The sequence below is a fragment of the Pipistrellus kuhlii genome, unplaced genomic scaffold (genome assembly GCF_014108245.1).
Source record: "Pipistrellus kuhlii isolate mPipKuh1 unplaced genomic scaffold, mPipKuh1.p scaffold_m20_p_10, whole genome shotgun sequence".
Taxonomy (NCBI): Eukaryota; Metazoa; Chordata; class Mammalia; order Chiroptera; family Vespertilionidae; genus Pipistrellus; species Pipistrellus kuhlii.
In genome coordinates this window covers 3,374,155-3,401,334 of record NW_023425405.1, presented here as the reverse complement: position 1 = coordinate 3,401,334, position 27,180 = coordinate 3,374,155, and the positions used below count along the sequence as shown (strand labels likewise).

Sequence of the window (27,180 nt, the reverse complement as noted above, 5' to 3'; positions counted from 1 at the left end):
TTTTAAAATTTGTCTGTGTTTGCCACAACCTTTTAAAGCACAATGTGCCTGGAGCACATTTCTATTCACAAAACTTGCTTTGAGTTACTTTCAAATGGCTTTACAACATGCCTAAGTCGGCTCACTAAACTCCTTTTCTTTGGAGCCAGGCCCTATGGGTAATTACTCCCATCAGGCTGGTCAGCTTATCATACTAATTTCTAGAGGCTGTAAATGCAGTTGACAACGACAGGGATGCTCGGCTTAAAAAGTAGATCCGAGGGGATGAAAGTTGTCTGAACCATGTATCTCAGAACACTTTAGCAACAAAACATTTGGTCTACTTAGGCACCCGCTTGAGAGATAACACTGAGACCACAAAGCTAACATTAGGTTACACGTATCTTACAACAAACATAACCCCATTCTGTTAAAACAGGCCAACACGGAACTAGGAAAGAAAAATGAGCTCTTCTTTAGGTGCCTGTAGTATCAATCTCATACACTTAGAGGCGGAAAGAAACCTGGTCTTCTCTTTAGGTAGTTGTCATGCCATACATACTTTTAAAATGTTAACAAAAAAATTTTTTTAAGTCCTTGAAAACATAAAAATGAAGAAATCTTTAAGTGACTGTAGCTTGTTTACATGTGAAATTGATTTTCCTTCAGGGATAATGTATTTGCATTCCTTCATATGTTTTTGGTTAACTTTGTAACTTTGCATTTATTTCTGAGATGGTTAAATGATGGAGAAGTTTGGGACAGAGACCAAACTGGTTCATAGGGGTTACTAATAACTTCAGGAGCACCACCAGCCAAACTGGCTAATAAATCAAAGAGTAATATACTTAAAAGGTAGATATTATGACCATACTTACTCTGATGAGCATAATATGAATTAACTAAAAAGGGGGATAATAAAGATAAAGACTTCATTTAATTCTGAATTTACAAAGTCTTAGAAAGCTTCAATAATTTTTTAATAGGAGGTATCTCAAAGTATTATTTAAGATTAAAAAGGCCTACCAACTTGTCAAAGATAAAAGATTGGTAGGACAAGTCAGTGCTTTGGGGGAATAGACTTTTATAGTAAGTAATCAAATGACTTGTAAAAAAATTATAAGGCATGATTGTAATTTGCTCCACTGAATAAAATATAGCATTACTTCCTCAATTTGGCTAACTGGGGACAAGGCAATCCACATGAAAATATCTACTTCAGAATCTGTAAAGTTCACACAAAAAATAAATCCTAATTCTTCACCTCTGTCCTCCCTCATATAGGTCTCATTCAGAAACAACCCCTTCTCAGAATGAGCATATGGGCCTCCGACTGGTCTGTCTGCTCAAAGGCACACACGTTCCCTAGGATGCTACTTGCTAGTCTCCAAAAACACGGACACTCTCCCATACTCTTTTCACTGCCAATGGGTTTACTGCTTCCTTTAAATAATTAGGCTGATTATAGAGCACTGTATTTGTATCAAAAGGCTGAAGGTTTTCCCCCCAATTAAAAAAATATATATATATTTTATTGATTTTTTTACAGGAGGAAGAGAGAGGGATAGAAAGTTAGAAACATCAATGAGAGAGAATCATCTATCAGCTGCCTCCTGCACAGTCCCCACTGGGGATGTGCCCACAACCAAGATACATGCCCTTGACCAGAATCGAACCTGGGACTCTTCAGTCCGCAGGCCGACGCTCTATCCCCTGAGCCAAGCCGGCTTTGGCTTTCCCCCCAATTTTATTTATTTATTTTATTATTATTATTTTTTAAATACATATTTTATTGATTTTTCACAGAGAGGAAGGGAGAAGAATAGAGTTAGAAACATCGATGAGAGAGAATCATCGATCAGCTGCCTTCGGCACAACCCCCACTGGGGATGCGCCTGCAACCAAGGTACATGCCCTTAACTGGAATCGAACCTGGGACCTTTCAGTCTGCAGGCTAACGTTCTATCCACTGAGTCAAACTGGTTTCCGCCCCAATTTTATTCTGTATTGGTTTCAGGTGTACAGCTTAGTGGTTAGACAATCATACCTTACAAAATGTTCCTCTCAGTATTTCCAGTACCCCAAATAGGACCATAGTAATCACAATACTAATACTATTAATTATATTCCTTACACTCTAGTTACAACAATTTTAACTACCAATTTATATTTGTTAATCCCTTCACCTCTCTCACCTAGTCCTCCAAGCCTCTCCCTTCTGACAACAACCAGTTTGCTCTCTGTGTCTATGAGTCCATTTCAATTTTATTAATTTTGTTCTTCAGATTCCATATACAAGTAAAATCATAGGCATTTGTTTTTCTCTGACTGCTATTGCACTGAGCATAATACCCTCCATGTGCACCCATGCTATTGCAAACAGTAAGATTTCATTCTTTTTTAATGGCCGAGTAATATTCTCTTGTATATATGTACACTTCTTTATCCAATCATTTGTTGATGGACAACTGAATTGCCTCCATATCTTAACTGTTGTATATAATACTGCAATAAACATAGGGATGCATATATTCTTTCAAATTAGTGTTTTGGGTTTTTTTAGATATACTAGAGGCCCAGTGCATGAAATTCATGCACAGGGATGTGTGTTCTTCAGCCCAGCCTGCACCCTCTCAAATCTGGGACATCTCTTTCACAATCCAGGACTGCTGGCTCCCAACTGCTTTGCCTGCCTGCCTTCCTGATTACCCCCCAACCACTCCCCTGCCAGCCCGATTGATGCCTAACTGCTCCCCTGCCAGCCTTTTTGCCCCTAAATGCCTTCCCCTGCAGGCCTGGTCACCCCTAACTGCCCTCCCCTGCAGGCCTGGGTACCCCCCAAATGCCTTCCCCTGCAGGCCCGGTTGCCCCCAACTTCCCTCCTCTGCCAGCCTGGTCACCCCTAACTGCCCTCCCCTGCAGGCTTGATCACCTCCAACGGCCCTCCCTTGCAAGCTTGGTCCCTCCGAACTGCCCTCCCCTGCTGGACATCTTGTGGTGGCCAGCTTGTGTCCACATGGGGGCAGCCATCTTTGACCACATGGGGGCAGCTATCTTGTGTGTTAGAATGATGGTCAATTTGCATATTACTCTTTTATTAAATAAATACCCAAAAGTGGGATCTCTGGGTCATAAAAAGGCTGAAGTTTTATATTATGTTTAGATTGCTCTTAGTCAATCATACAAGCAAGATATAGGCCCAATCAATAAAGTAAGAACTTTTTACAAAGAATATAAACAATGTCAAAATTCTCCAACGCACCAAAATTTTAACTTACCAAAAGTTTTTTGCTTGGAACTGATGGCTTTCTATACATGCAATAATGGTTTGCTGTCCATCTATTTTTTTACCATATACCTTGATGGCAAAGAAAACAAATATAAGAGTGAATTCAGGACTATAGAAAGTTCAATTTTAAACATCTACAAGATATTAAAAAATGTGTCTTTGGAAGAAACATATAATACTCAAATATGAACACTTAACCAGAGTGTCTTTGTGGATCATAAAAGAACTCAAAATTAATAACATTGCAATTTACTGAGTTAAAACTGACTGTACTCTAAAATAGTCATAAATATTCTAGATAACCATATTTTTCATTCCAAACACTAGTATCAGGAGAAGTATGAACATGCAGATATCAATATGGCTGTTTCCATACAAATAAAAACTAGACCTAGATTGTGATTATCATCTTTGTTTACTTCACAATCTTAGTGATTAGAATTTCTCTAGTCATTTAAAAAAGTATTCAGGAAGAGAGGAGAAATTTACTTATAACTAAGGAAGATTTTTAAGATGGTATGAAGACGTTATTTTACCTCTTGCCTACTGCTTTAGAAGTAATGTTTAAATTGTGCTTTTCAATTCCCTGGGACAAATGAGGACTCTCTAATTCAACTCTCTCAAATTTAACCACCTTATTTTTGGGTTATTCTTCCAAATAATTCTAATCTACAAGGTCATAATTCAAAAAACCGTATACGATATTTTAGGTTAGGCTATATTTCTCTAATAATTATTGAGCACTAGAAACTTAAGGGGACCATATGAGTTTTTGTCTTAACCAGGAAACAACTTCTTCTTCTTTTTAAAAAAATATATTTTATTGATTTTTTAAAGAGAGGAAGGGAGAGGAATAGAGAGAAACATCAATGGTAGAGAAATATCATCAACTGCCTCCTGCACAACTCCCACTGGGGAAGTGCCTGCAACAAAGGTACATGCCCTTGAACTTGGGACCCTTCAGTCCATAGGCTGATGATCTAGCCACTAAGCCAAACTGGTTAAGACACTATTTAGAATTTCTTGATAAAAAAAAAAAAAATTAGTGAATATTCTTGAAAATATTTACTTCAAGAAAAAGAAAAGAATGACGAGTTTTATAAGTTACTGTAAAATTCAAGAGACCATAAAAACACTGTTAAAAGTCAAAAGAAAATGGTGACTTTCACTGATGACTTACAGTGCAGACCCCATTCGGATAATGTTCTTTTACATAAGCTCGCAGAGCAGTTTCTACTGAAGTTCTCCATGATTCAATTGCATTCTCTGCTTCATACGGTCGTGGATCAGTTGCTTCCTTTCTTAAGTGATCAAATTTGAAACAGATTCTATTTTTTGGATCCAAAAACTTTCCATTTCCCACGTCGCCATGTTCTGTTATCAATACCTTCAGTGATACAATAAATATTGGGGGAAAAAGTATTTAGATTTTAAGGGGTCAATGGGAAAAAAAGGAGGACATCTGTAATATTTTCAACACTAGAAATAAAAATTTTAAAATACCATTTAAGTACTGACATATATTAATAAACATTCACTTAAGCTTTTCCCTTAAAACTATAAAATAGATCTATTCCAAACAACTGATTTAACTACATGGCACAACTATTTCAAATGAGTAGATTTTTAAAAAGACAATGAGGCTACTCTCATTCATCTTGGATTAGTGAATCTGATTTAATAACTTCTAGCTCTCAGTTTAAAAAAAAATGTATTCTTGTATTGATTGTTGGAGTCAGGTTCTTTTCAGATCCACGAACAGCTTACTATCATATATAGATAAATATATACATATCTATGTTTACATACAAATGCATACAGGGTTTTCTTTGGTCATTGTTTTATATGAATAGAATGAAATATATGCTCACATACATTTTTCTGTATCTGACTTTATTCAACATGACTACCTTATGGAAATTCTTCAAAGTAAACTGGTATACCTGACCATTCTTTTTAATGGTTGCATAATATCCCAGGATGTGGATATAACAATTTATTCTGCCATTCTACTATTAATGGGCCAAGTCTTTATTTCCAGGCTGTTTTCTTTTTTGGGGGAAGTGAAGGGACATTAAAAATATTGAAATAAGTATTACTATACATATATTGTTACACACTGATATTTTTACTTCCACTAGATGCTTCTATTTCTCTTGGATAGATACCCAACAGTGGGAATAGTGAAAGGTGTTTCTTTGTGTGTGTGTGTGTGTGTGTGTGTGTGTGCACGTTTTTTTTTAATGATTGTAACAAACCACATTTTATGAAATATTAGAGGCCTGGTGCATGAAATTCGGGCACGGGTGTGTGTGTGTCCCCTCAGCCCAGCCTGTACCCTCTCCAATCTGGGACCTCTTGAGGGAAGTCCGACTGCCCATTTAGGCCGATCCCACCACCAGAATTGGGCCTAAACTGGCAGTCAGACATCCCTCTCACAATCCAGGATTGCTCCCCTGCCAGCCTTTTTGCCCCTAACTGCCCTCCCTTGCAGGCCTGGTCTCCCCCATCCGCTCTCCCCTGCAGGCCTGGGTCCCCCCAACTGCCCTTCCCTGCAGGCCTGATCACCCCTAACTGCCCTCCCCTGCAGGCTTGATCGCCTCCAACTGCCTTCCCTTGCAAGCCTGGTCCCTCCCAACTGCCCTCCCCTGCTGGCCATCTTGTGTCCACATGCCATCTTTGACCATATAGGGGCAGCCATCTTTTGAGTTAGAGAGACAATTTGCATATTACTCTTTTATTAGATTAGGATATATGTTTCCCTTCATATTATCATAATCAGTAGGCATACAGTTCTTTTATTTTTCAGTTTGATGGATAGAAAATCTCTCTCTTACTTTATTTCTTTGACTCCTGACAGGTCTAGACATCTTTTGACATTTAGTGAGGCCATTTGCTCTTATGTAAGCAAATATCCTTTAATATTTTTCTTCTTTTTTCTTATTAATTTATAGATGTGCTTTTTAAAAGGTATCTGTTTTATTCTATGGTTAAAATAATTATTATCAGCAAAATACCCATCTTCTCTTTTATAGTTTATGGGTTTTCAGTCTTAAGAGTAGAGGTGAGGGGTCCCTCAGCCTGGCCTGTGCCCTCTTGCAGTCCAGGATACCCTTAGGAGTCCTTAGGGCTGCTGTGGAGGCAGGAGAGGCCACTGAGCTTGCCAGCTGTGAGCCCAGATTTTGGCTGAGTGGTGCTCCTCCTGAATTGAGCGTCTGTCCCCAGGTGGTCAGGGCACATCATAGCAACCGTTGGTTCCACCAGTTGATCAATTTGCACATTAGGGCTTTATTATATAGAAGGGATGGTCTTCCCTGTCCCTATCTTGAACATGTTTTTAAAATTTTAGTAACTTTACACATTAAAAGCTTTGGGTTACTATAGGGTTAAGCTTTTGCTCTAAAAACAAAAAAGTAGACTTAGAACAATTATTTTCTAAAATCTTAGGACAATTTTTTTTATATCACTTCACAATTCTTACAGGATATTAACCACTGTAAATGAAACAAAGAACAGCCAGATCATCACATGTTTATATGAAACATACCTGATCTTCATAACCTTCAATTTTTACTGGAGTAAACTGGTCCAAGTTATACTGTGCAAATGCGCTAAAAAAGAAACAGGTCAATTACTTAAAATTACTTATTTAATATCCCTTTAAAAAATCACAGTCAGACAACTCACCTGTCAACAAAAGTCACATGGCATGTTAAATAAAATTATAACTCCATTATTAATATATAATTTTTTTATTATGATTTCTGAACGCATAATAATTTGGACACTCAGTGTATATCCTATACAATAAAAAGCTAATATGCAAATTGTCCCCTTGATCAGGAGTTCAACTAGCAGACAGGCTGGCCAACTGTCCATATCCACTCCCCCTGGCCAGGCTGGCGGGGCCCCACCCATGCATGAATTCATGCACCGGGCCTCTAAAACACACACACACACAGAGTGGTCAGATTATTATGCGTTCAGAGATCATAATAACCTGGCCACTCAGTGTGTGTGTGTGTGTGTGAGTGTGTGTGTGTGTGTGTGTGTGTGTGTGTGAAATTTTAGAGGCCCTGTGTGTGTGTGTGTGTGTGTGAGATATATATATATATATAAATTTTAGAGGCCCTGTGCACAAAAATTTGTGTACTGGGGGGTGGGGAGGGGGGGTTCCTTAGACCAGCCTGTCCCTTCTCACAGTCTGGGAGCCTTCAGGGGATGTCCTACTAATGGCTTAGGTCTAAGCCACAGTCTGGCCTCCCTCTGCGGAAGGCAACCAGGAAGATCAGGATCTTCCATCACCACCCAGTTGCTGACACTGCCAGCTGCCACAGCTGCTGGCCCTCCTCGGCCCTCGCAGCCACTTCGGCTTTGTCCAAAAGATGTCCGGTCTATCTAGTCTAATTAGCATATTATCCCTTTTTAAAAATATATATATTTTATTGATTTTTTACAGAGAGGAAGAGAGAGGGATAGAGAGTTAGAAACATCCATGAGAGAGAATCATCAATCAGCTGCCTCTTGCACACCCCCTACTGGGAATGTGCACACCCCCTACAGAGGATGTGCCTGCAACAAAGGTACATGCCCTTGACAGGAATCGAACCTGGGATTTTTCAGTACGCAGGCCGATGCCCTATCCACTGAGCCAAACCAGTTTTAGCAGCATAATACCTTTTTATATATGTGTGTATACACACACACACACACACACACACACACGTTAATCCTCAACCAAGAATATTTTCCCATTGATTTTTTTAGAGAGGGTGAAGAGGGGGAGAAACACAGACAAATACAGATGTGAGGGAAATACAACATAGGTTGCCTCCCACAGATGCCTGCCTGGGGCCAGAGATAGAGTCTGCAACCAAGGTACATGCTTTTAATTGGAATTGAACCCAGGACCCTTCAGTTCATGGGTCGATGCTCTATCCACTGAGCCAAACAGGCCAGTGCATGATTTTATGTTTTTAAAACTGATGAATTATATCCAGCTTTCAATGTTTAACAAAACAAAATTAAATCAGTTAACATAATTAGCCTTTTCATTCAAAATCCTGAAAATAAAGGTTAACCTTCTAGATATAAGATACATATCCAATTAGGCATATATTTAGTATAAAACGTACCAGGGAACAATGTAGGTGCTGTGAGAGAGTAAAGAGCAATTAGACTGATCATATAATAAAAGGCCTTACAGTTGAATAGGAGAGATAATAGATAAACAAATGTAAGACAGAATAGAAAGTACATAAGACAATGACCAGTAAAGCATTATGGAGAAAATATATATATATATATATATATATATATATATATATATATATATATATATATATATATATAACTATATAACTATATAATTTTTTTTAAATTACATTCTGCTGAAATAAGGGTAAGAAGGGAAAAAAATTAGGAGTCACTTTATAATGGATGTGATACTGAGAAATGGCTCTGAAATAATAGATAGGCTCTCTGGGTCTTAAAGAAATTGGAGGATGGGGGCGGGGGAGGGAAAGAATACTAATATTTCAAGGACAAGAACCAAGATGAGCAAAAGACACAATAGGTTAGGTTCAACATCACAGAAAGCACCAAGCTCAACACCCAGCACAATTGCAAGTATTTGGTTATATTTACTGAACTAAAAGGCTTGAATGATGAAATAATTACTTCATTTGGGAGGCAAAGAATAATCAGAGAAGTGTTTTGAGCAAGGATAACCTAGAACTACTACAAAAGATTAATTTGGCAGCAATGTGTATGACAAATTGGACAGTGAAGCAAGTACAGCAAGAACTGCAGAGAACTAGGAAATGGTGATGAGAGATCTAATCTAATCTACTTGGAAGCTTTTCAGATTACTCTGGATGGCAAGACATCCACTGACTTTTCAGGTATTAGCAACTGAGTCTCCTCTAGAAAGGAGTGTTTGGTTGACCAAAGCAACACTGATGAGTTAACAAGAGACTAGTAAATGTAAAAATAGCAAAGTAGAATTAAGTTACCCGTTATGAATTCCCAACACTGCATGTTCAAAGAAGATGGGGATAAATATAGAGAAACTCATGAAGGGAGGGGACAGTGAAAGAAGTACCTATTCACTTCTGATTTTCTTAATTCATGAAAATTCTAATTTTCCTAGGAATAGCCTCAATACAGTCAATCATGTAATAATCCTTAAAGGAATTTATCTCAAAAGTATGTTTAAGATAACAAGAAACAGAAAGTACAGTCAAGCACTATGTAAGAATATTTCTGTCAATGGTGAATCATATATATGATGATGGTCCCATATTAAAATGGAGATGAAAATTTCCTATCACCCAGTGATGTCATAACATAATGCAGTAATTCTGGTGTAAAACAAACCTACTGCACTGGAGTCTTATAAAAATGTAACATGTAGTATGTAACATACAGTACATACTTTATAATGATAATAAACTGTTATTCATTTATGTATTATGCTGAACTTTTATTTTAGAATGTACTCTTTCTACTTACAAAAAGTTTACTGTAAAACTGTGCTGTATTATGCCAGCAGCCTCAGACATTTTGCTTTCACATCTCTTGATTGTATCATTTCTCTTGTGCTTGATTTAATCGTGTTGTTTTGTGTAATAACATGCTGTACATGTTTGTAGCCTAGGAATAAGAGGTGAGAGCACACTAGTGGCCAATGCAGGAAGATTCCTGCAATAGGGCTTCCTGCTGCGGTCTCTGCCCCGCCTGCTTTCCTCTCTTCGCCGCCGCCCTGCTTGCTTCTCCACAGCTTCACTCCCTTCTGCAGGCTTGGCTTCTTTCTAGGCTGTCTTGATATGCAAATTAGCCACCATCGGGGTTGGGTTAATTTGCACACTCATCCTGATTGGCTGGTGGGCATGGCTTGTATAGCAGAGTGATGGTTAATTTGCATATTACTCTATTATTAGGTTAGATAGCCTATGTGTGTAAGTAGGCTAAACCATCTAGGTTTGTGTAAGTACAACTTTGTACGACAAAATTGTCCAATGACACATTTCTCAGAACATGTTCCTGTTGCTAAGTGGCACATGACTATATTCTAAATCACTTAAAATTTAGGATTAATTTTCCAGTAAAAGACATATTTAAATAATAAACTTGGATAATAATTTGGTCCTAAGCCTTTCACTAACCCATAATAAAAACTCCCATCTATTAATACAGGAATCTTATATAATAAATTACGTAGGTAACATGCAAATTGATCATCACACCATCACAAGATGGTGGTTCACACAATGGGGGTGGGGCTAACAGCTCTGTGTGCCTGCCACCGGAGTCCCTTCAGCCCCACTGGGGGGCAGCAGGCTCACAGAGTGGCCTCGGGTCCTCCTGCAACCCCAATTAACTGACAGCTCGCTCAGGCTTCTCCAACGAGCTGCCCATCCATCTCTTCCTCCCTCCCCCGAAGCTGAAGCCTGACTGTGGCGTCCAACAAATTGGAAGTTATAACTCATGTCACTGAGATCATCTTCCATTCCTCAGCTGGGGTCACCCGCTCCACATGCCTGCCACTGGAGTCCTCTTAACCCCACCAGGGGCCTCAGGTTCTCCTGAACTCCCCCCTCCCCTCTCCCCCCCCCACTGACTGAGGCTCAGGCAAGCAGGGCCAGCCAAGGTGCTAGCAAGTCTCAGATGGTGGTTGCCCAGCTGCCCAGGGTTGGCCTTAGGCACAGGCAAGGCCTGGATGCTGCCCAGCCACTTAGGGCTGACCTGAGGCTCAGGTAACTAGGGCTGGCCTAGGCTTGTGCTGCTGGCAGTGGCAGCAGAAAAGGTGTGATGGGGGCGTCGCCTTCCTCTGGTTGCCTGGGTCGCCTGCGACCCCTGAGAGCTCCCAGACTGTGAGAAGGGGCAGGCCGGGCTGAGGGAACCCCCTCCAATGCATGAATTTTCATACACCAGGCCTCTAGTAAGGGAATAATATGGAATCTGAAAAGGAGACATTGAATATCAATAGATAAAATTTTAACTAAAATAGTCAAAGCAAGTTAAAAAGGTGACAATTACACATACAGTTAAAAAGGTATTAACTCTGGAGTCACAATATAAAATACCAATGTTTTGTTTAAAATGTGTTACTAATATGGACCCTATTTACCTCATCTATAAAAAGAATAGTTTGGGCTAAATGACTTCCAAGGTCCCTTCCAGTTCAGAAAACTTACTCCATCCACCCACTCATCATTCACTCGCCCAACCCTCCATCTATGCAAATATTAAGATGTAAAGCACTCTACTAGACACAATGAAACAATTATTTTTCTGCCCTTGTAGAGTTTTATACTCCAATCATACTTTTTAAAAAATCCTCACCTGAGGATATTTTCCCCATTAATTTCTGGAGAGTGGAAGGGAGGAGGAAGAGGAAGAGGAAGAGGAAGAGGAAGAGGGAGGGAGGGAGGGAGGGAGGGAGGGAGGGAGGGAGGGAGGGAGGGAGAGAGAGAGAGAGAGAGAGAGAGAGAGAGAGAGAGAGAGAGAGAGAGAGAGATATCCATGTGAGACACATTGGTTGCCTCCCACCGGAAGCTGGGAGACATACAACTGAGGTGTGTGCCCTGACTGGGAATCAAATCCGATATCCTTTAGTCTGATTGCCAATGCTCTAACCACTGAACTACTGGTAAGGACTCAATTATCCATTTTTAAGTCATTTGTTCCTTTATTTATATTTTTACACCCTTTACCAATAGTCATTCACCAATCACATCTTTACACTCTTCACCTCAATTTATCCACATTATTCCCCTTATTTACTATTAAAATTGTATTCATTATTTAAACTCAGCTCAAAAACCAACTCTAATAAACCCAGAGACATAGAAGCATGGGACAGTCTGAGGAATCTCAGAGGAAAAGTGAGGATGGAGGGTGGGGTTAGGGATAGATTAACAGGGATACTTACATGCATATATGAATAGTCCAAGAGCACAGACAATAGTGTGGTGAAGGCCTGGGAGGGTTAGGTAGGGTTAGAGGGGGTTAATTGGGGGGGGGGGGGGGTAATGGGGGACAACTATAATACTTTCAACAATAAAGAAAAAAATTTAGAGGAGAATCCAAGATGGCTGCACAGGTAAACACCTAATCGCAGCCGCACACAACAATTTCAATAAAATACAACTAAAATAAAATGGACATTACCCAGAACTACAAGAAAGTCGACTGACTGGAAATTCTACAACGAGAAGGAAAGAGAAAACCAGAAGGAAGAGCGGAGGAGCTGTAAAAGCCTAAGGTATGGAGACACTCGGGGCGTGCAGAGAGAACAGAGCCAGAGAGGAGGAGGAGGCTGAGTGCCTGGCTGGCATTCCCTAGCAGGAAGGAGATAAAAGCTCCACACTTTGCTGAACCCCAGACCTGACAGCGCTGAACCCCAGTTCTAGGCCAGACCCTGGGGACCCAGGCTCATACAGAGGGATCAACTAGAATTAATAAGGAATCAACAAGAAATAATAAGGGATCAATAAGAAATAATAAGGGATCCAGAAGACACTCCTCCGCGGAAGCAAGAAGGCAAGAGAATCCAGAAAGTTGAAGATAATGTAAGAAACCTCTGGGACAACTTCAAGCGAACCAACATAAGAATTATGGGGGTCCCAGAAGATAAGAGAGAGAGCAAGATATTGAAAACATACTGAAAGAAATAGTGACAGAAAACTTCCCCCACCTGGTGAAAAAATTAGACTTACAAGTCCAGGAAGCGCACAGAACTCCAAACAAAAGGAATCCAAAGAAGACGACAACAAGACAAATCATAATTAAAATTCCAAGAGCAAAAGACAAAGAGAGAATATTAAAAGCAGCAAGAGCAAAGCAGGTAGTTACCTATAAAGGAGCACCCATACGATCGTCAGCTGATTTCTCAACAGAAACCATGCAGGCCAGACGGGAATGGCAAGAAATATTCAAGGTGATGAATAGTAAGAACCTACAGCCAAAAATAATCTATCCAGCAAAGCTATCACTCAGAATCGAAGGCCAAATAAAGAGCTTCACTAATAAAAAAAAGCTAAAGGAGTTCATCACCACCAAACCAGAATTATATGAATTGCTGAAGGGGGTTCTTTCGGAAGAGAAAGTAAATAAAGATAAAAATTATGAACCACAAATATGTAACTATCAACAAGTGAATCTAAAAACCAAGAGAATTAAAAAAAAATCTGATGAACAATATTAACTGTTGAATATAACAGAATCAGAGGTATGGAAGGGGAATGAACTGACGATTCTTGGGGAAAAGGAGAAAGGGGGTGTGGGAAGAGACTGAACATAAACTGTGCACCTATGGATGAGGACAATGGGGGGTGGGGAAAGGGCAGAAGGTGGGGTGGGAACCTGGGGGAGGAGAAGAACGGAGGGGGGGGAGGGAAAAGGAACATTTGTAATAATATGAACAATAAAGATTTATTAGAAAAGAAAAAAAATTAAAAACAAAGAAAAAGAAAAAAAATACTAACTCTAACTGGAAATTAAAATTTCTTCCTTTGTGTTTCAAGGCCTTTGTTATGCCTCTATTATGATAATATCTGACTTCATTTGGTCTGATGTCTGATTCCATCTCATTATCTCAGTAAAGTTTGGCATTCATGTCTGTTAAATAAAGGCTGTTTCTGGATATTTCAATGTGTGCTAGAACTGAGAATACCAATTCAATATGTGTAATTTTATGATAAAACATACTAAGTTTGTGTCATTTAGTATAAATGTCCAATTAGAACCACTCTTAATAATAATAGCCATGTGTTTACCCCTTACAAAAAGGTAGAAAGAGAAAAAAATGTTTAAGAATTAAAGCAACATGATAAAGGTGGAAGAAGGAAAAGAAGTACATAAATTTGAGAAAGAGATGTATAAAAGAAATTCAATATAAAAAAATGGAATTGAATAAGAAACAAAACTATGGCTATCCATTTACTATGGTGAAACTGCCACTAGGACATATCTATAGAGCACATGTGTCAAACACAAGGCCCGCGGGCCAAATCCGTCCCGCCAGGCCTTGCAATGTGGCCCGCACCGCGCTGTCATCACTGCACTCCACTGCGTTTCCATCACAGTGACAGTTTATGACTGTTCAGTAAACCATTTGGCCCGCGATTTAGGCTGGATTTTAGATTTTGGCCCCTTCTCTGATTGAGTTCGACACCCCTACTATAGAGGAATATGCAAATTTTCTGGGATGCCATCACAGTAACATTAACAACCAGCAGGCTGTGTGAGGTGGCTGTGTGGGCCAGCAGGGGGGTGAGGGACAACCAAATGACTGAACAGCAGGCTGCATGAGGTGACCAGGCTGGCAAGGGGGTTATTGAGAGATGACCAAACGACTTATCAGCAGGCTACATGGGGCGGCCTGGCTGGTACGGGGAGGGGGGGTATTTAGGGGTAACCAGCTGGGGGCGACCAGGATGGCAGGGGAGGTCAGTTAGGAGTGATCAGGCTGGCAGGCAGAGGTGGTTAGGTTGGCAGGGGGACAGTTAGGGATGATCAGGCAGGCAGGCAGATGAGTATTTAGGAGCCAGTGGTCCAGGATTGTGAGAGGGATGCCTGACTACCGGTTTCGGCCCGATAACCAGATCAGACCCAAACCAATAGTCAGACATCCCTGAGTTTCCCAGATTGGAGAGGGTGCAGGCTGGGCTGAGGGGATTCCCCTCTCCCACCATGCACAAATTTTGTGCACCCGACCTCTAGTTGTTTATAAATGTTTTTACAATGCTTTCCAAGCTATGTAGTTTTGGCCAGCGTCAATCGTAAGTGATAAATTATCTTTTGAGGGTGACTTAGGTTTGGAGCTATTTCAAAAGTAATTCAGAACCAAGTCCAATGAAATGGGGGAAATACAACTTTTGCTTGAAAATTTCTTCACAGAAAGAACATTGTGAACCAGAGTAATATTTTTCCAAAGTCAAGCAATAATTTAAGACAAGGGGCTGCAATAACTTTTTTAAAAAAATATATTTTTATTGTTTTTTTACAGAGAGGAAGGGAGGGAGGAAGGGAGGGAAAGAGGGAGAGAGAGAGAAAGAGAGAGAGAGAGAAAGAGAGAGAGAGAGAGAGAGAGAGAGAGAGTTAGAAATATCGATGAGAGCAAGTCATCTATCAGCTGGCTCTTGCACACCGCCTACTGGGGACGTGCCTGCAACCAAGGTACATGCCCTTGACCGGAATCGAACCTGGGACCTTTCAGTCCGCAGGCCGATGCTCTTTCTACTGAGCCAAACCAGTTTTGGCCTGCAATAACTTTTAAAACATGCAATACCCTCACTTCTTTTCCCTTAGGTTAGGGGTGTCGAACTCAATCAGAGAAGGGGCCAAAATCTAAAATCCAGCCTAAATCGCGGGCCGAATGGTTTACTGAACAGTCATAAACTGTCATTGTGATGGAAACGCAGCGGAGTGCAGTGATGACAGCGCGGTGCGGGCCACATTGCAAGGCCTGGCGGGACGGATTTGGCCCGCGGGCCTTGTGTTTGACACATGTGCCTTAGGTTGTCAAATAAAAAAATGACAACAGCCAATACAACAATAGTTGGTGTGAATGAGTCAAAATTATAACTATTTTCTGGGCAGATCAGCAAAAAATATTATTTTGTGGTGTGCTGCAGAATTTTAGTAATTAGTTTATATGTGACATGACATGAAAAAGGTTGAAAATTGCTGACTCAAGGGAGTATTTCTGCACTTAAGAGTTATCAAATGTCTACAAATAAACTGAAATATTTACTTGGAGATATTTTGTGTAACCACATATGAATGAGAATCTAAAGTTTCTACTAAAGGTGTTAATGTTTTTCTCCTTGGGTTTATAATATAAACATCTTTTACCATTAGTTATTGATTTCCTCACAGACTCCTTTTCTTAAAAAAAAAAAAATTAGACTATCAGGCATTTCAATGTATATATCTTTAAAATATGTACCATAACTGCCCCTGAAATCTGGTTCACAATAAAAATGTAACCACACTCCAATTTTTTAACAAATCCAAGTTACTCATTATTTAAAAAATATATATATTTTTTATTGATTTCAAGAAGAAGGGAGAGGGAGAATCATTATCACCTGCCTCCTGCACACCCCTCACTGGGGAATGAGCCCACAACCAGGGCATGTGCCCTGACCATGAACTGAACCGTGACTTCCCAGTTCATAGGCTGATGCTCAAACACTGATCAACGCTGGTCAGGCCAAGTTATTTAGTTTAAATGTAACAATAATCAACAGTTAATCATTTATTTGGACAAATAAAATTTAATACTTTGATTATTTTTGAATCAAATATAGGATGACTTCATACCATTTATTTAATAGCTAGTGGCCCGGTGCATGAAATTTGATTGTCCCTAACTGCTCCCCTGCTGGCCTGTTCACCCCTAACCGCCTCTGCCTTGCCCCACACCCAGGATCCAGGATTTCCTCCTCCGGCACCCAAGACCCAGGCTGGCTTCACCTGGGCTGGCCACAGCTGTAAGGGACTGGGACCATGGGGCAGGTGGCTTGTACCTCTCCAGGGCTGCTGCCTGGATGGTCCCCATTCCTCTATCATGAGCTCATTTGTGCTTGCCTGGTTCCCATTCCTCTCTCCCCAGTTTTGAGTGAGATGTTATGGCGTGACAGCGTGATGACCATTTGCATATTAGGTCTTTATTATATAGGATGAATATTTCTCTGACCCTCCCTAATCCATATTCTGCCAGGGGAAAAACTCTTATCTTTCAACAAATCAAGTTTCTCATTTTTTTTTAACTTGGGGAAAACAAAAAAAACTTACTAATTTTTGCACCTAGCTGAAACAATGCATAAATTTATTTACCATAAAGAACTCAGAGAAAAAGTTTACTTTGAAAGTTCATAAAATGATGTGCATTTCTTTAGTTTCATAAGACTTTTGCCAACATGCTATACGGTATTAGAAATAAAATTAATTTTACTTGAATTTACACATAATTTTAGGTTTAAAGAACGAGGAGAGAGTGGGTATTCATTCAAAAGCAAATAATTAAAGGTAAATTGATTTCTGTAAAGCATTTTAATATAGTAATTAACAGGGGTGGAAATAATCCAAGTTTCCATCAATAATGAATAAACAAAATATGATATATAGTTTCAGTATTAAAAAGGAAGAAAATTCTGACACATGCTACAACATGGATAAACTTTGAAGACATTATGCTAAGTAGAATAAACCAGTCACAAAAGGACAAATGCTGTTTGATACCACTTATATGAGGCTCCTAGAAAAGTCACATTCACAGGGACAGAAAATAGAACAGTGGTTGCCAGAGGCTGGGGAAGTATGGGAGTTTTGGTTTGAGATAATGAAAGACATTCTGGGACAGATGGTGGTAATGATTAGACAACAATCAATGTAAATGTACTAATGCCAGAGAACTGTACACCTAAAAGTGGTTAAAAAGAAAAACATTATTGGTAGTTACAAAAAGTCATGGGGATATAAAGTACAGGATAGAGAATATATTCAATAATATTGTAATAACTATGTACAGTGCCAGGTGGGTACTTAAAATATCGATGGGATCACTTTCTAAAGTACAGTATATGATTATTTGACCACTGTGCTGTATACCTGAAACTAAAGCAAACTTCTAAAACTGTAATTGAAAAATAAAATTAAAAAAGGTAAAATTTTTAATATTTTCCCAACAATAAAAAATAATAAAAACGGCTATTAAAAATAATAGAAATTTAATCAGAAGCAAAATCAGATAGGTCCAAGAAGTCTGTTGAACCTCTACCTTCATTAGGATTAAACTGTAAAGGGCAGTTTTACTTGATAAAGCCTTCAAATGTTACAAATAGAAACTCAGAGCAAATTTTCCTCATTAGGATTTCATACATTAGACAGTACACTAGGATGAAAGTAGGTAAATAGTTGGGTACTAAAGTGTAGGGCACATAAAAATCTGTTTAATTTCACTGTTTTCAAATGAGTGATGGAAGTTGGTTAGCCAAAAATGTGGGTTCTCCAGCCTTATTTTGGAAGGTGGCTGTGGGGAGAGCCAATCATTTCTTTGAAATCCTAAGATAGTGACGACACGTCATTTTTCTGATAATCAGTTCAAAGATGATGCACTGAGATTTAGAACTGTTAGTTCTCTGAGTCACTCACAAATCCAGTAAAAACTTTTAAGTAAATATGTGTCAGGTACTATCTATAATAATAAAAGCGTAACATGTTAATTAGACAGGACATCCTTTGGGATGGAGGGAAGCCCAGGTCCCTGGTGCCTGCCAGTGGCCAAAGGGAAACCCAGGTCCCGGGTGCCAGCAGCCAGGGGAAGGAAAGCCTGCCCTTGCACGAATTTCATATATTGGGCCTCTAGTGTTAGATATTTATAGATGAGTAAAATCTCCTAACCCTCAAAATTCCTTTTTAGGGTTAAACATACTGGTAAAACAAAAAGTAATACCTACATAAAAATGAAAGCAGTCATAATTTTTAAAGTCGAAGATTCTAAAATAATTTTATCCAACTTTGCAAAAGACAAAAATAGTTTTGAGTATACAAGCCACTTCCAAACATACAATGAATAGATAATTTCATGTTATAATTGTGTCCTTATGTCTCTCAATGATAAAAAAGAATTTTTTTCTAGCTTAGTACATACGTATAATATATATCTTGAACTTGATATATAAATATCTATTTCAGTGATTAGTGCTTAAAAACCTCTTTAAAACATTTTTTCTAAGTCATTTTTACTAGGTTAATATACTAGAGGCCCGTTAAACAAATTCATGCAGGTGTAGTATCCGTTGGCCTGGCCGGTGATTGGGGCCGGCTAGCTGGAGGGAGGGACCATGGGAAGTTGGCCGGCCATTGGAGTTTGGCTGTGGGAGTGCACTGACCACCAGGGGCAGCTCCTGCATTGAGCATCTGACCCCTGGTGGTCAGTGCACATCATAGTAACCAGTTGACCAGCTGTTTGGTCACTTACGCTTTTATATATATATAGAAGATAATACTTACTGGGCTGCTCCTTCCCTGAGAAGATTATCATTATTAAGCAGTAACCGGACATCTGAAAAACAAATATGTTTTCTACATTACTATTTTTCTTATATTTGAAATTTTTATGCAATGAATATGGTTATTTTGCTCATAAATTAACAGCACCCCCTCAAGATGTAAGCAACATCAAAATATCACTGACAGTCAAAATAAGCAGAAAAACAAAAACATCACTCTGAAGGCCAAAATAACAACAAAAAACATCATGGTATTAACTTAAAAATTGGTTAGGAAATAGAAGAGGAAATGAAATACAAATATACGTTATTAGTTAATGAAGGCAGACTGTACTGTATCTCCAAAGAACTAAAGTGGAGATAGGCTATACCAAAAAGATGGTGTGATAAAATCTGCAAATGACTTAGCACCATGTCTTTACTTAGATAATACTATCATATATTTCAAATGAATTTGCTCTACAGAAATGTGATTAAACAAGAAACTTGTGAGCAGAGTGCAGAAGTAGACATTTCTGTCTTGAGAGTATTTTTAAACAAAAGATTAATTCTGATCTAATTTTATATTTAATTATTATGCAGATATTAGCCTATTAATCATTAAAACATAACAGCCTATATAATAAAGAGGTAATATGCAAATTGACTGTCATGCCATCACAAGAAGGCAATGCCCACAGTGGGGCCCTAACTGCTCTCCCCTGCCGACCTGATCACCCCTAACTGCCTCTGCCTGCCTGATTGCACCCCCCCCCCCCAAAAAAAAAAAAAAGCCGAGCGACTGTCCAACTATCAGACCAGTAGCTATGAAGCACAATGACCACCAGGGGGAATAAGCTCCAATTGGTAGCAATGAATACATGAATAGATGGAACAAGTTGATATTTCTGTGTGTCTCCCTCCCTCCACCCCCTAACCCATGCATGAATTCCATGCCCTATTATATAGTCCTATATAATAAAATCCCAGTGACTAAACGTGGAATGACCAGAATAACTGGTTGACCAGTTGCTATGACATGCTCTGACCACTAGGGAGCAGACACTCAATACAGGAGCTGCCCCCTGGTGGTCAGTGTGCTATCACAACTGACTGGGATGGACGGCTGCTACCACTGCAAATCTTGGGCTGATGGGACTTAGAGGAAATAAGAGTTAGAAATGACAAACTACAAATAGACAATGGAGGCAGCAGGCCCCTATGTGAGCAGGAAAGAGTCAGAGCCCTCCAGGATGTGGCCTAACTGGTAGCACAGCAATTAGGTCAGTGGTCCCCAGCCTTTATTTGGCCATGCCCCATCTAAGCATCTCTAAAATCCTGATGTTCCCCCTGCCCCACCCCGTGACATATAATTCTTATTATTAAAAAAAATGAACTCCTATTCACATGGAGGAAGCCTAAAGGCCATTCACTTAGTCTAAACAAGCTTTCTAAGAACATGGCATCCATGAGAGAGAAAAATAAAAGAATGAAAGGACAGTTGAAGTATTGAGGAAGAAATCACTAAGAAATTATAAATAAAAAAAATATGAAAAAATAGGAACTAAAGTTTTAAACATATGATAGAGAACTGAAATGCATAAATAAGTCATGATATCTATTTATATATTGTATAGGAGGCTCCAGGAACCATAAGAAATGCAAAAAAGTCAGATAACAACTCATTCTTGAATTGCCCCCCTTAAAAATCAAATTACCCCCCTGTGGGGCATGTGCCCATGCTAGGAACCACTTACCTAGATGAAGGGGCCTTATTGTTTAAAGGCACATTTTTTGAGACATGAGAGAATGGGTGGCGTGCTGCCTGACTAGGGACATTCCCCCCCAAGGAGTAATATGTCCTGTAAACCCCCAAATATCGGGGCATTCAGTTCAGTTTCGGCCAGCTGAGTGGCCCATTCAGGTTCTATCTGAGTCTATTTCTTTCCTACAAATAAATCCTCTCCTGTTTTAGCTGCCTTTGTTGTCTCTTGTTTGAATTCATTCCTACAAGGAAGACAAGAACTGGGGGCGCAGAGTACTATGTCTGGCCAGAGAAAGCCCCTTGACCACCACTGACATCATCCAGCCAGGGCAACAGATTAAACTTCTTAATAAACATGTTAAAGTAGTTTACTGTGGGGTAGAATGTTTTAAAAAATGAAATTAAAAAGTCCTGTGTAAATTAATTTTAATTTAAGACATGGTGAAGGCCAAATAGATGAGGTAGAAATAACACATGTAAAATATTTGTGGTAGGTTAGTCTTAAAACTACTTAAAGTTTTATAAAAAGATCACTACAGGCCATATTCTTGAAAATTGTTTTAACCATGTGATTCTTAGTGTTAAAGAGAAGCTAACAGCTTTTACAGCAACCAGGAATTTCTGTAAATTTAATAGTTTCAATTTTTTATAGATGAATAATTATATAAAAGTGAGGTTTATAAAAGGCATACTGTAAACTAATTTATGAGATATAATTTAAATAATGAATTATTTTTACATGTGCTGTAATCTTCTAAGTATGGTGAAACAATGTCTTCCCCGCTCCCTTTTTTTTGGCTTCTCATATTAATCCAGTATGTTTTTCTTTACAAAAATAAAAAAATGGCCTGGTCAGTGTAGCTTAGTGGTTGAGCATTGACCAAAGAAGCAGGAGCTTAAGGTTCAATTCCTGGTCAGGGCATATGCCCGGGTTGTGGGTTTGATTGCTAGTAGGCAGCTGATCGATAATTCTCATCACTGATATTTCTATCTCCCTCTCCCTGAAATCAATTAAAAACATTTTTTTAAAAAGAGAAATACAAAAATGAATTTCCCAATTCCAAAAAACAGTTAAAATTAAAATTTTCTTGCTTTTTAAAATAAATTTTCTTTTAAAGGGATTCATTTATTCAAACATAATTATCATGTGTAGCTTACTAGTAAAAACATTATATTCTAGATATAACAAAATCCAGACTGACAAAAATATTCACTGTAAAGGAAAAAATAGTTCTCTACATATTCCCCTTAGCTTAATTGTTTTGGTTATGTCATTTACTTCTTTTTTTTTTAAATGCTTAATATATCAAGTCTTAATATTATGAATTAAACACTTACCATTAAACACTTCATTAAATTCTCCAGGAGGAGCATGAATGATGAATTTTGCTGCTATACGCACCTAAAATAGAAATGAAGATATAAATGTCCCATAGCATACATAGGCCTCTATCAAAACAAAAACAAAAAATTCAAAATTATGCTATTTTAAAGTTCCATTAAAGATGGCTTAAGAAAATTCACCCAACCACCTAGTTTATTATTGTTTTAATCATTTACTACTATCTATACTAATAAAAGGGTAATATGCTAATTAGACTGGGAGACCTTCCAGATGTCCTTCTGGACAAAACCATGGTGGTGGGGCCGAGGCAGAGGCAGTTAGGATCGATCAGGCCAGAAGGGGAGGGCAGCTGGGGGTGAGCAGCCAGCAGGCATTGACCACCTCCTGGTCTCTCCCCCCAGCCTGATTGCTGGATGGCCAACAGGAAATCACGGGGAACCGGGGTAGCGGCCGTGGGGCTGGAATGGAGACTCGCGAGTGGGCAGAAGATGGCCCTGACTGCAGTCTAGGTGTAGGGATCTACCCATGCACGATTTTGTGCATTGGGCCTCTACTTATAATCATAATTTACAGGCTGAATGTAGATAAAATATATGAAAGTCTCTATAGCAACCTAACTTTACATTACAAAAAATTACAAAAGAACAAAATAAAGCCTAGTTAGTAAAATAAACCAATCACATCATTTGGCAGAACGGAGGATCACTCTAGCCTCTTGATATAATAAAGCTGGCCTCCCATGGCCTCTCTCTGTCCTGGAGTGCGACTCCCATGTGGCCCTGCATTGCATGTTTCTGTCCCCCTCTCCCAGGCTAATAAGCATATGTGGTTAATAAACTGTTCATCTCATCTATTCAGTGTCAGGTATGTTCAGCCATCCAATAACCCCATGGCAGGAACACATTCCTTACCAACAGTAAAGAGGAGATAGGTAAAATAAGAACTTAATTACAGGGGGAGCTTGAATTTAAGATATGTTACTAGGGACTAGAAAGCAATGAACTCAGTTAAGCAAGGAAATAAATATGTATTTATATATACATATATCTATATATAAAAAAGCCTAAGCAACCATCTGACCGGTAGTTATGACATGCACTGACCACCAGGGGGCAGACACTCAACCCAGGAGTGGAAACCACAGGCATGGAAATGTGGAACAGACTGATGAATCTCTGAGGGAAGGGAGCTGGGAGAGGGCTGGAAGAGATTAATCAAAGCTCTTATATGCATACTCGAGGCCTGGTGCACGGATTTGGCACTGGTGGGGTCCCTTGGCGTGGCCTGCAGGGATCAGGCTGAAACTACCTCTCCAATATCCCCCAAGGGGTTCCAGGTTGCGAGAGGGCACAGGCCAGGCTATGTGTACTGAGCCTCTAGGTGTAGGGGTGTGTGTGTGTGGGTGTGTGTGTGGGTGTGGGGGTGTGTGTGTGTGTGAATAGGCATAAGTATACATATATAGTGTAAATGTTACAAAGGCATGATAAAGTTCTTCATAGATCTTCATTTTTATTTCAAATATAAATTTACAAAAGTGTGTTTATCTAGTTTCCTATTCTCCAATGAATTGGAAGGGAGGACGGGAAAAGTTGAAATACATTTTATTTTATTTTAAATTATTTTTTAAAAATATATTTTTATTGATTTCAGAGAGAAAGGGAGAGAGATAGAAATATCAATGATGAGAAGGAATCACTGACTGGCTGCCCCCTGTATGCCCCCTAATGAGGAGTACACAACCCAGGCATGTGCCCTTGGCTAGAATCGAACCAGGTATCCTTCACACCAAAGGCCAATGCTCTATCCACTGAGTCAAACCCGCTAAGATGACAATTACATTTTAAAAAGAACTTGAGCCTATTTGACAAAGACTGTGTTAAATGAAGTTCCTCTATAAGAATGAAAAACTTACAAATCAAGTCCTGAAATCCAGAAGCTAAACAAACCTCTTGAAAAGAGAACTCGAACGTTTTTAGTAAATGAATTTTTGTTTAAGAACAAGTGCAAGCCCAACTGGTGTTGCTCAGTGGTTGAGCGTCGACCTATGAACCAGGAGTTTACAGTTTGATTCTTGGTCAGGGCACATGTCTGGATGGTGGTAGGCATACAGGAGGCAGTTGATCAATGATGCTGTCTCATCAAGCTGATCAATGATGCTCTCTCATCAGTGGTGTTTCTATCTCTCTCCTCCTCTCTGAAATCAATAAAAATATATTTAAAAAAATAAGTACAAGCTTACATCAATAACCTTTTCAGATGAAAATAATAATCAGGGTTTTTAATTATGAGACAATATAGATTAACATTTCAAAACCTTCAGATTTATTGGCAACTCTACTGAGTGATAAAATAACTGGGAAAAATCTTGTGATGTGGCCAGACAAGTGGAAGAAAATGAATTTAATCCACAATATTAGACAAACTTCTTCCACTCTTCTCTACTCCCTGCCCTATAGAGAACTCCTTGCCAGTTCAAAAATTAGAAGATTAAAATTAGGTTAAGTCACCAAAACCGGTTTGGCTCAGTGGTAGAGCATCGGTCTTTGGAAAGGTCCCGGATTCGATTCCGGTCAGGGGCATGTATCTTGGTTGCGGGCACATCCCTGGTAGGGGATGTGCAAGAGGCAGCTAGTCTATGTTTCTCTCTCATCGACATTTCAAGCTCTCTCTCTCCCTTCCTCTCTGTAAAAAATCAATAAAATATATATTTTTAAAAACTATTAAAATTAGACTAAGTCGTGAGAAATAGTCTTTGATGGAGAAAATTAGAAGACCTGGAAGTAAAATGGACTTTCTCAAAAATGACATCAGGGTAGTTTATGATTCTTTCAACCTTCTCTAGATCAGAATTCCCACAAATATCAGAAAAAAACGTGGGCAGAATTCAGTTGTAAATTATTAAATTATTCAGACAAGGGAGAAACAAGGATATTCATTTTTCAATATCAGATGAAGTTGATTCCACTATTTTAAAAGAGAATTCCCCAAATTTTTTTCTGTAGGCAAGAATGTCACCTTATTGATCAAGTTCATTTTGATAAATCTCATAGGAAATTGTTTCCTGCTTTCTACCAAGCACTAGCGCTACTTTCTTTTTGTAAATGCTAGGAAATAGCCATTTAGGATCAGAGATGTCTCAGATTGCAGACAGTGAAAAAAGTATTCTGTTAATGCTGGGATGCAGCCTGCCAAATTGTTCATGTGCTGCAGGCCAGAGGGAGGATGCTTCTCATATTATACAGACCATGCCTGTACCCTGAGCCTACAGTCAAAAATCAGTGCCTCTAGAGGAGCAAATAATATTGACAGGTTGGGTGGCATTGACATGTCATGTTGATGGGAAGATATTAAATACAATACCCAGAAAGAATATTGCTTGGCGCTAAAGCCTGTGGAGGCCTTGTTTTTCTCGAGTTTCAATATATTTTTCTTTCAGTGTTGCAACAGACTTTAATGGAAGAGAAGGCACATTTGGTATAAGAAGCTGTGATCAAAATCCTTTGAGTTGTTGCTCTCAGTCTTGGGTGATCCCCCAGAAACAATAGTTAGTACACAATATCAAGTGTTTATATCCTATGTTACCTGGACCACAGAATTTGAAAATGTACAATCTTACGTTAAACCTACACTGCTGAGTAAGACTGAAAAACTTCCACGGGAAGAAAGCCAGATGCACATGAACTGCACATAGAGCTTTCTGTCTTGTAATCCTTGATTCTGTCCCTCTTTGCATTAGTGCTTCAGAATTCACCTTTCTCAGCAATGCCAAACTTCATGGTGAAATGGCACAGGTAGAAGTGATTAGGCTATGTTGCCTCTATAAGATGTGTTTGTTACTGGAACAGATAAGCATCTGGCAGTGCCACTTCAACTTTACGCTTGCTAGCTACAACATGAAGGAACAATAGGGTGGGAGAATTTTTTATGGGTAGCCAAATAATTGTTGCCAGCAATTTATAAAAACTGTTGGAAAAGTTAATGTTATTTCAACTATTTGTGTTCATGAATTCCCCCAAATTTTTTAATGCTTTTGATAGACACTGTAAATTGGCAAGATTTTTACAAACATTAAGGTAAAATTATAGTTCCAAGAGATTTTAAAACTATATGAAGAAAAGTTTAATTCTTTAGCAGGAATGGAGTCCTCATCAAAGAAGCTATAAGTACAGTAACCTGACAAAAATTTAAGAATTTTTAAAAAGCCTTGAGCAACTGAAAAAAAGGGAGGAGATGAAAGTATAAAAAGCAGACATACATACCACAAAAAATAGCTATATGGAATCCAACAGTCCTGCAATCTACACTAACTTCAAAGTATACTGCACAGAAAATAAACTAAAAATAATTTGTAATTCATCTTAATTCAAATTTAACTAGGAATCCTATATTTTATCTGGGAACCCAGCCAGCAACCCCTTTAATTTCCTTATGTTAAACATTATCACACATAGTTATCTCCTCCTTCACTAAGGCAGAAGACATTAGGGTAGAGATTTCCCAAATCAGGATTCACTGGAAAGCTTTAAAAAGAAAACAACAACAACAACAACAACAACAACAGAGACCCATGTTCCATTCCAGATCTACTGAAACAATCTTCAGAGGATTAAGACCTAGAAATCTGCCTTTTAGAAATGTCCCTCTCCGCCCCCCCCAACACACACACACACACACACACACACACACACACGGTGATTCTGATGGATAGCCAGTTACTACACTGCCTCATAAGGAACTCTATGCAAAACCTGAGGTGTTTGGTCTTCTAAGGCAGTGTTTCCCAAACTTCTCTCATGAT

At 39.0% G+C, this 27,180-nt stretch overlaps 1 protein-coding gene across 1 annotated transcript in view; it reads right to left on the bottom strand.

Moving 5' to 3' along the window:
* CAPZA2 (capping actin protein of muscle Z-line subunit alpha 2) overlaps positions 1-27,180 on the bottom strand; it is a 44,924-nt gene that overhangs the window by 8,790 nt on the left and 8,954 nt on the right. The window contains exons 2-6 of the mRNA XM_036425055.2: positions 22,376-22,439; positions 19,295-19,346; positions 6,816-6,879; positions 4,449-4,655; positions 3,258-3,337 (exon numbers count right to left, since the gene is read on the bottom strand). Coding sequence (XP_036280948.1) covers positions 3,258-3,337; positions 4,449-4,655; positions 6,816-6,879; positions 19,295-19,346; positions 22,376-22,439 — 467 coding nt within the window. The remainder of the gene's footprint in view (positions 1-3,257; positions 3,338-4,448; positions 4,656-6,815; positions 6,880-19,294; positions 19,347-22,375; positions 22,440-27,180) is intronic.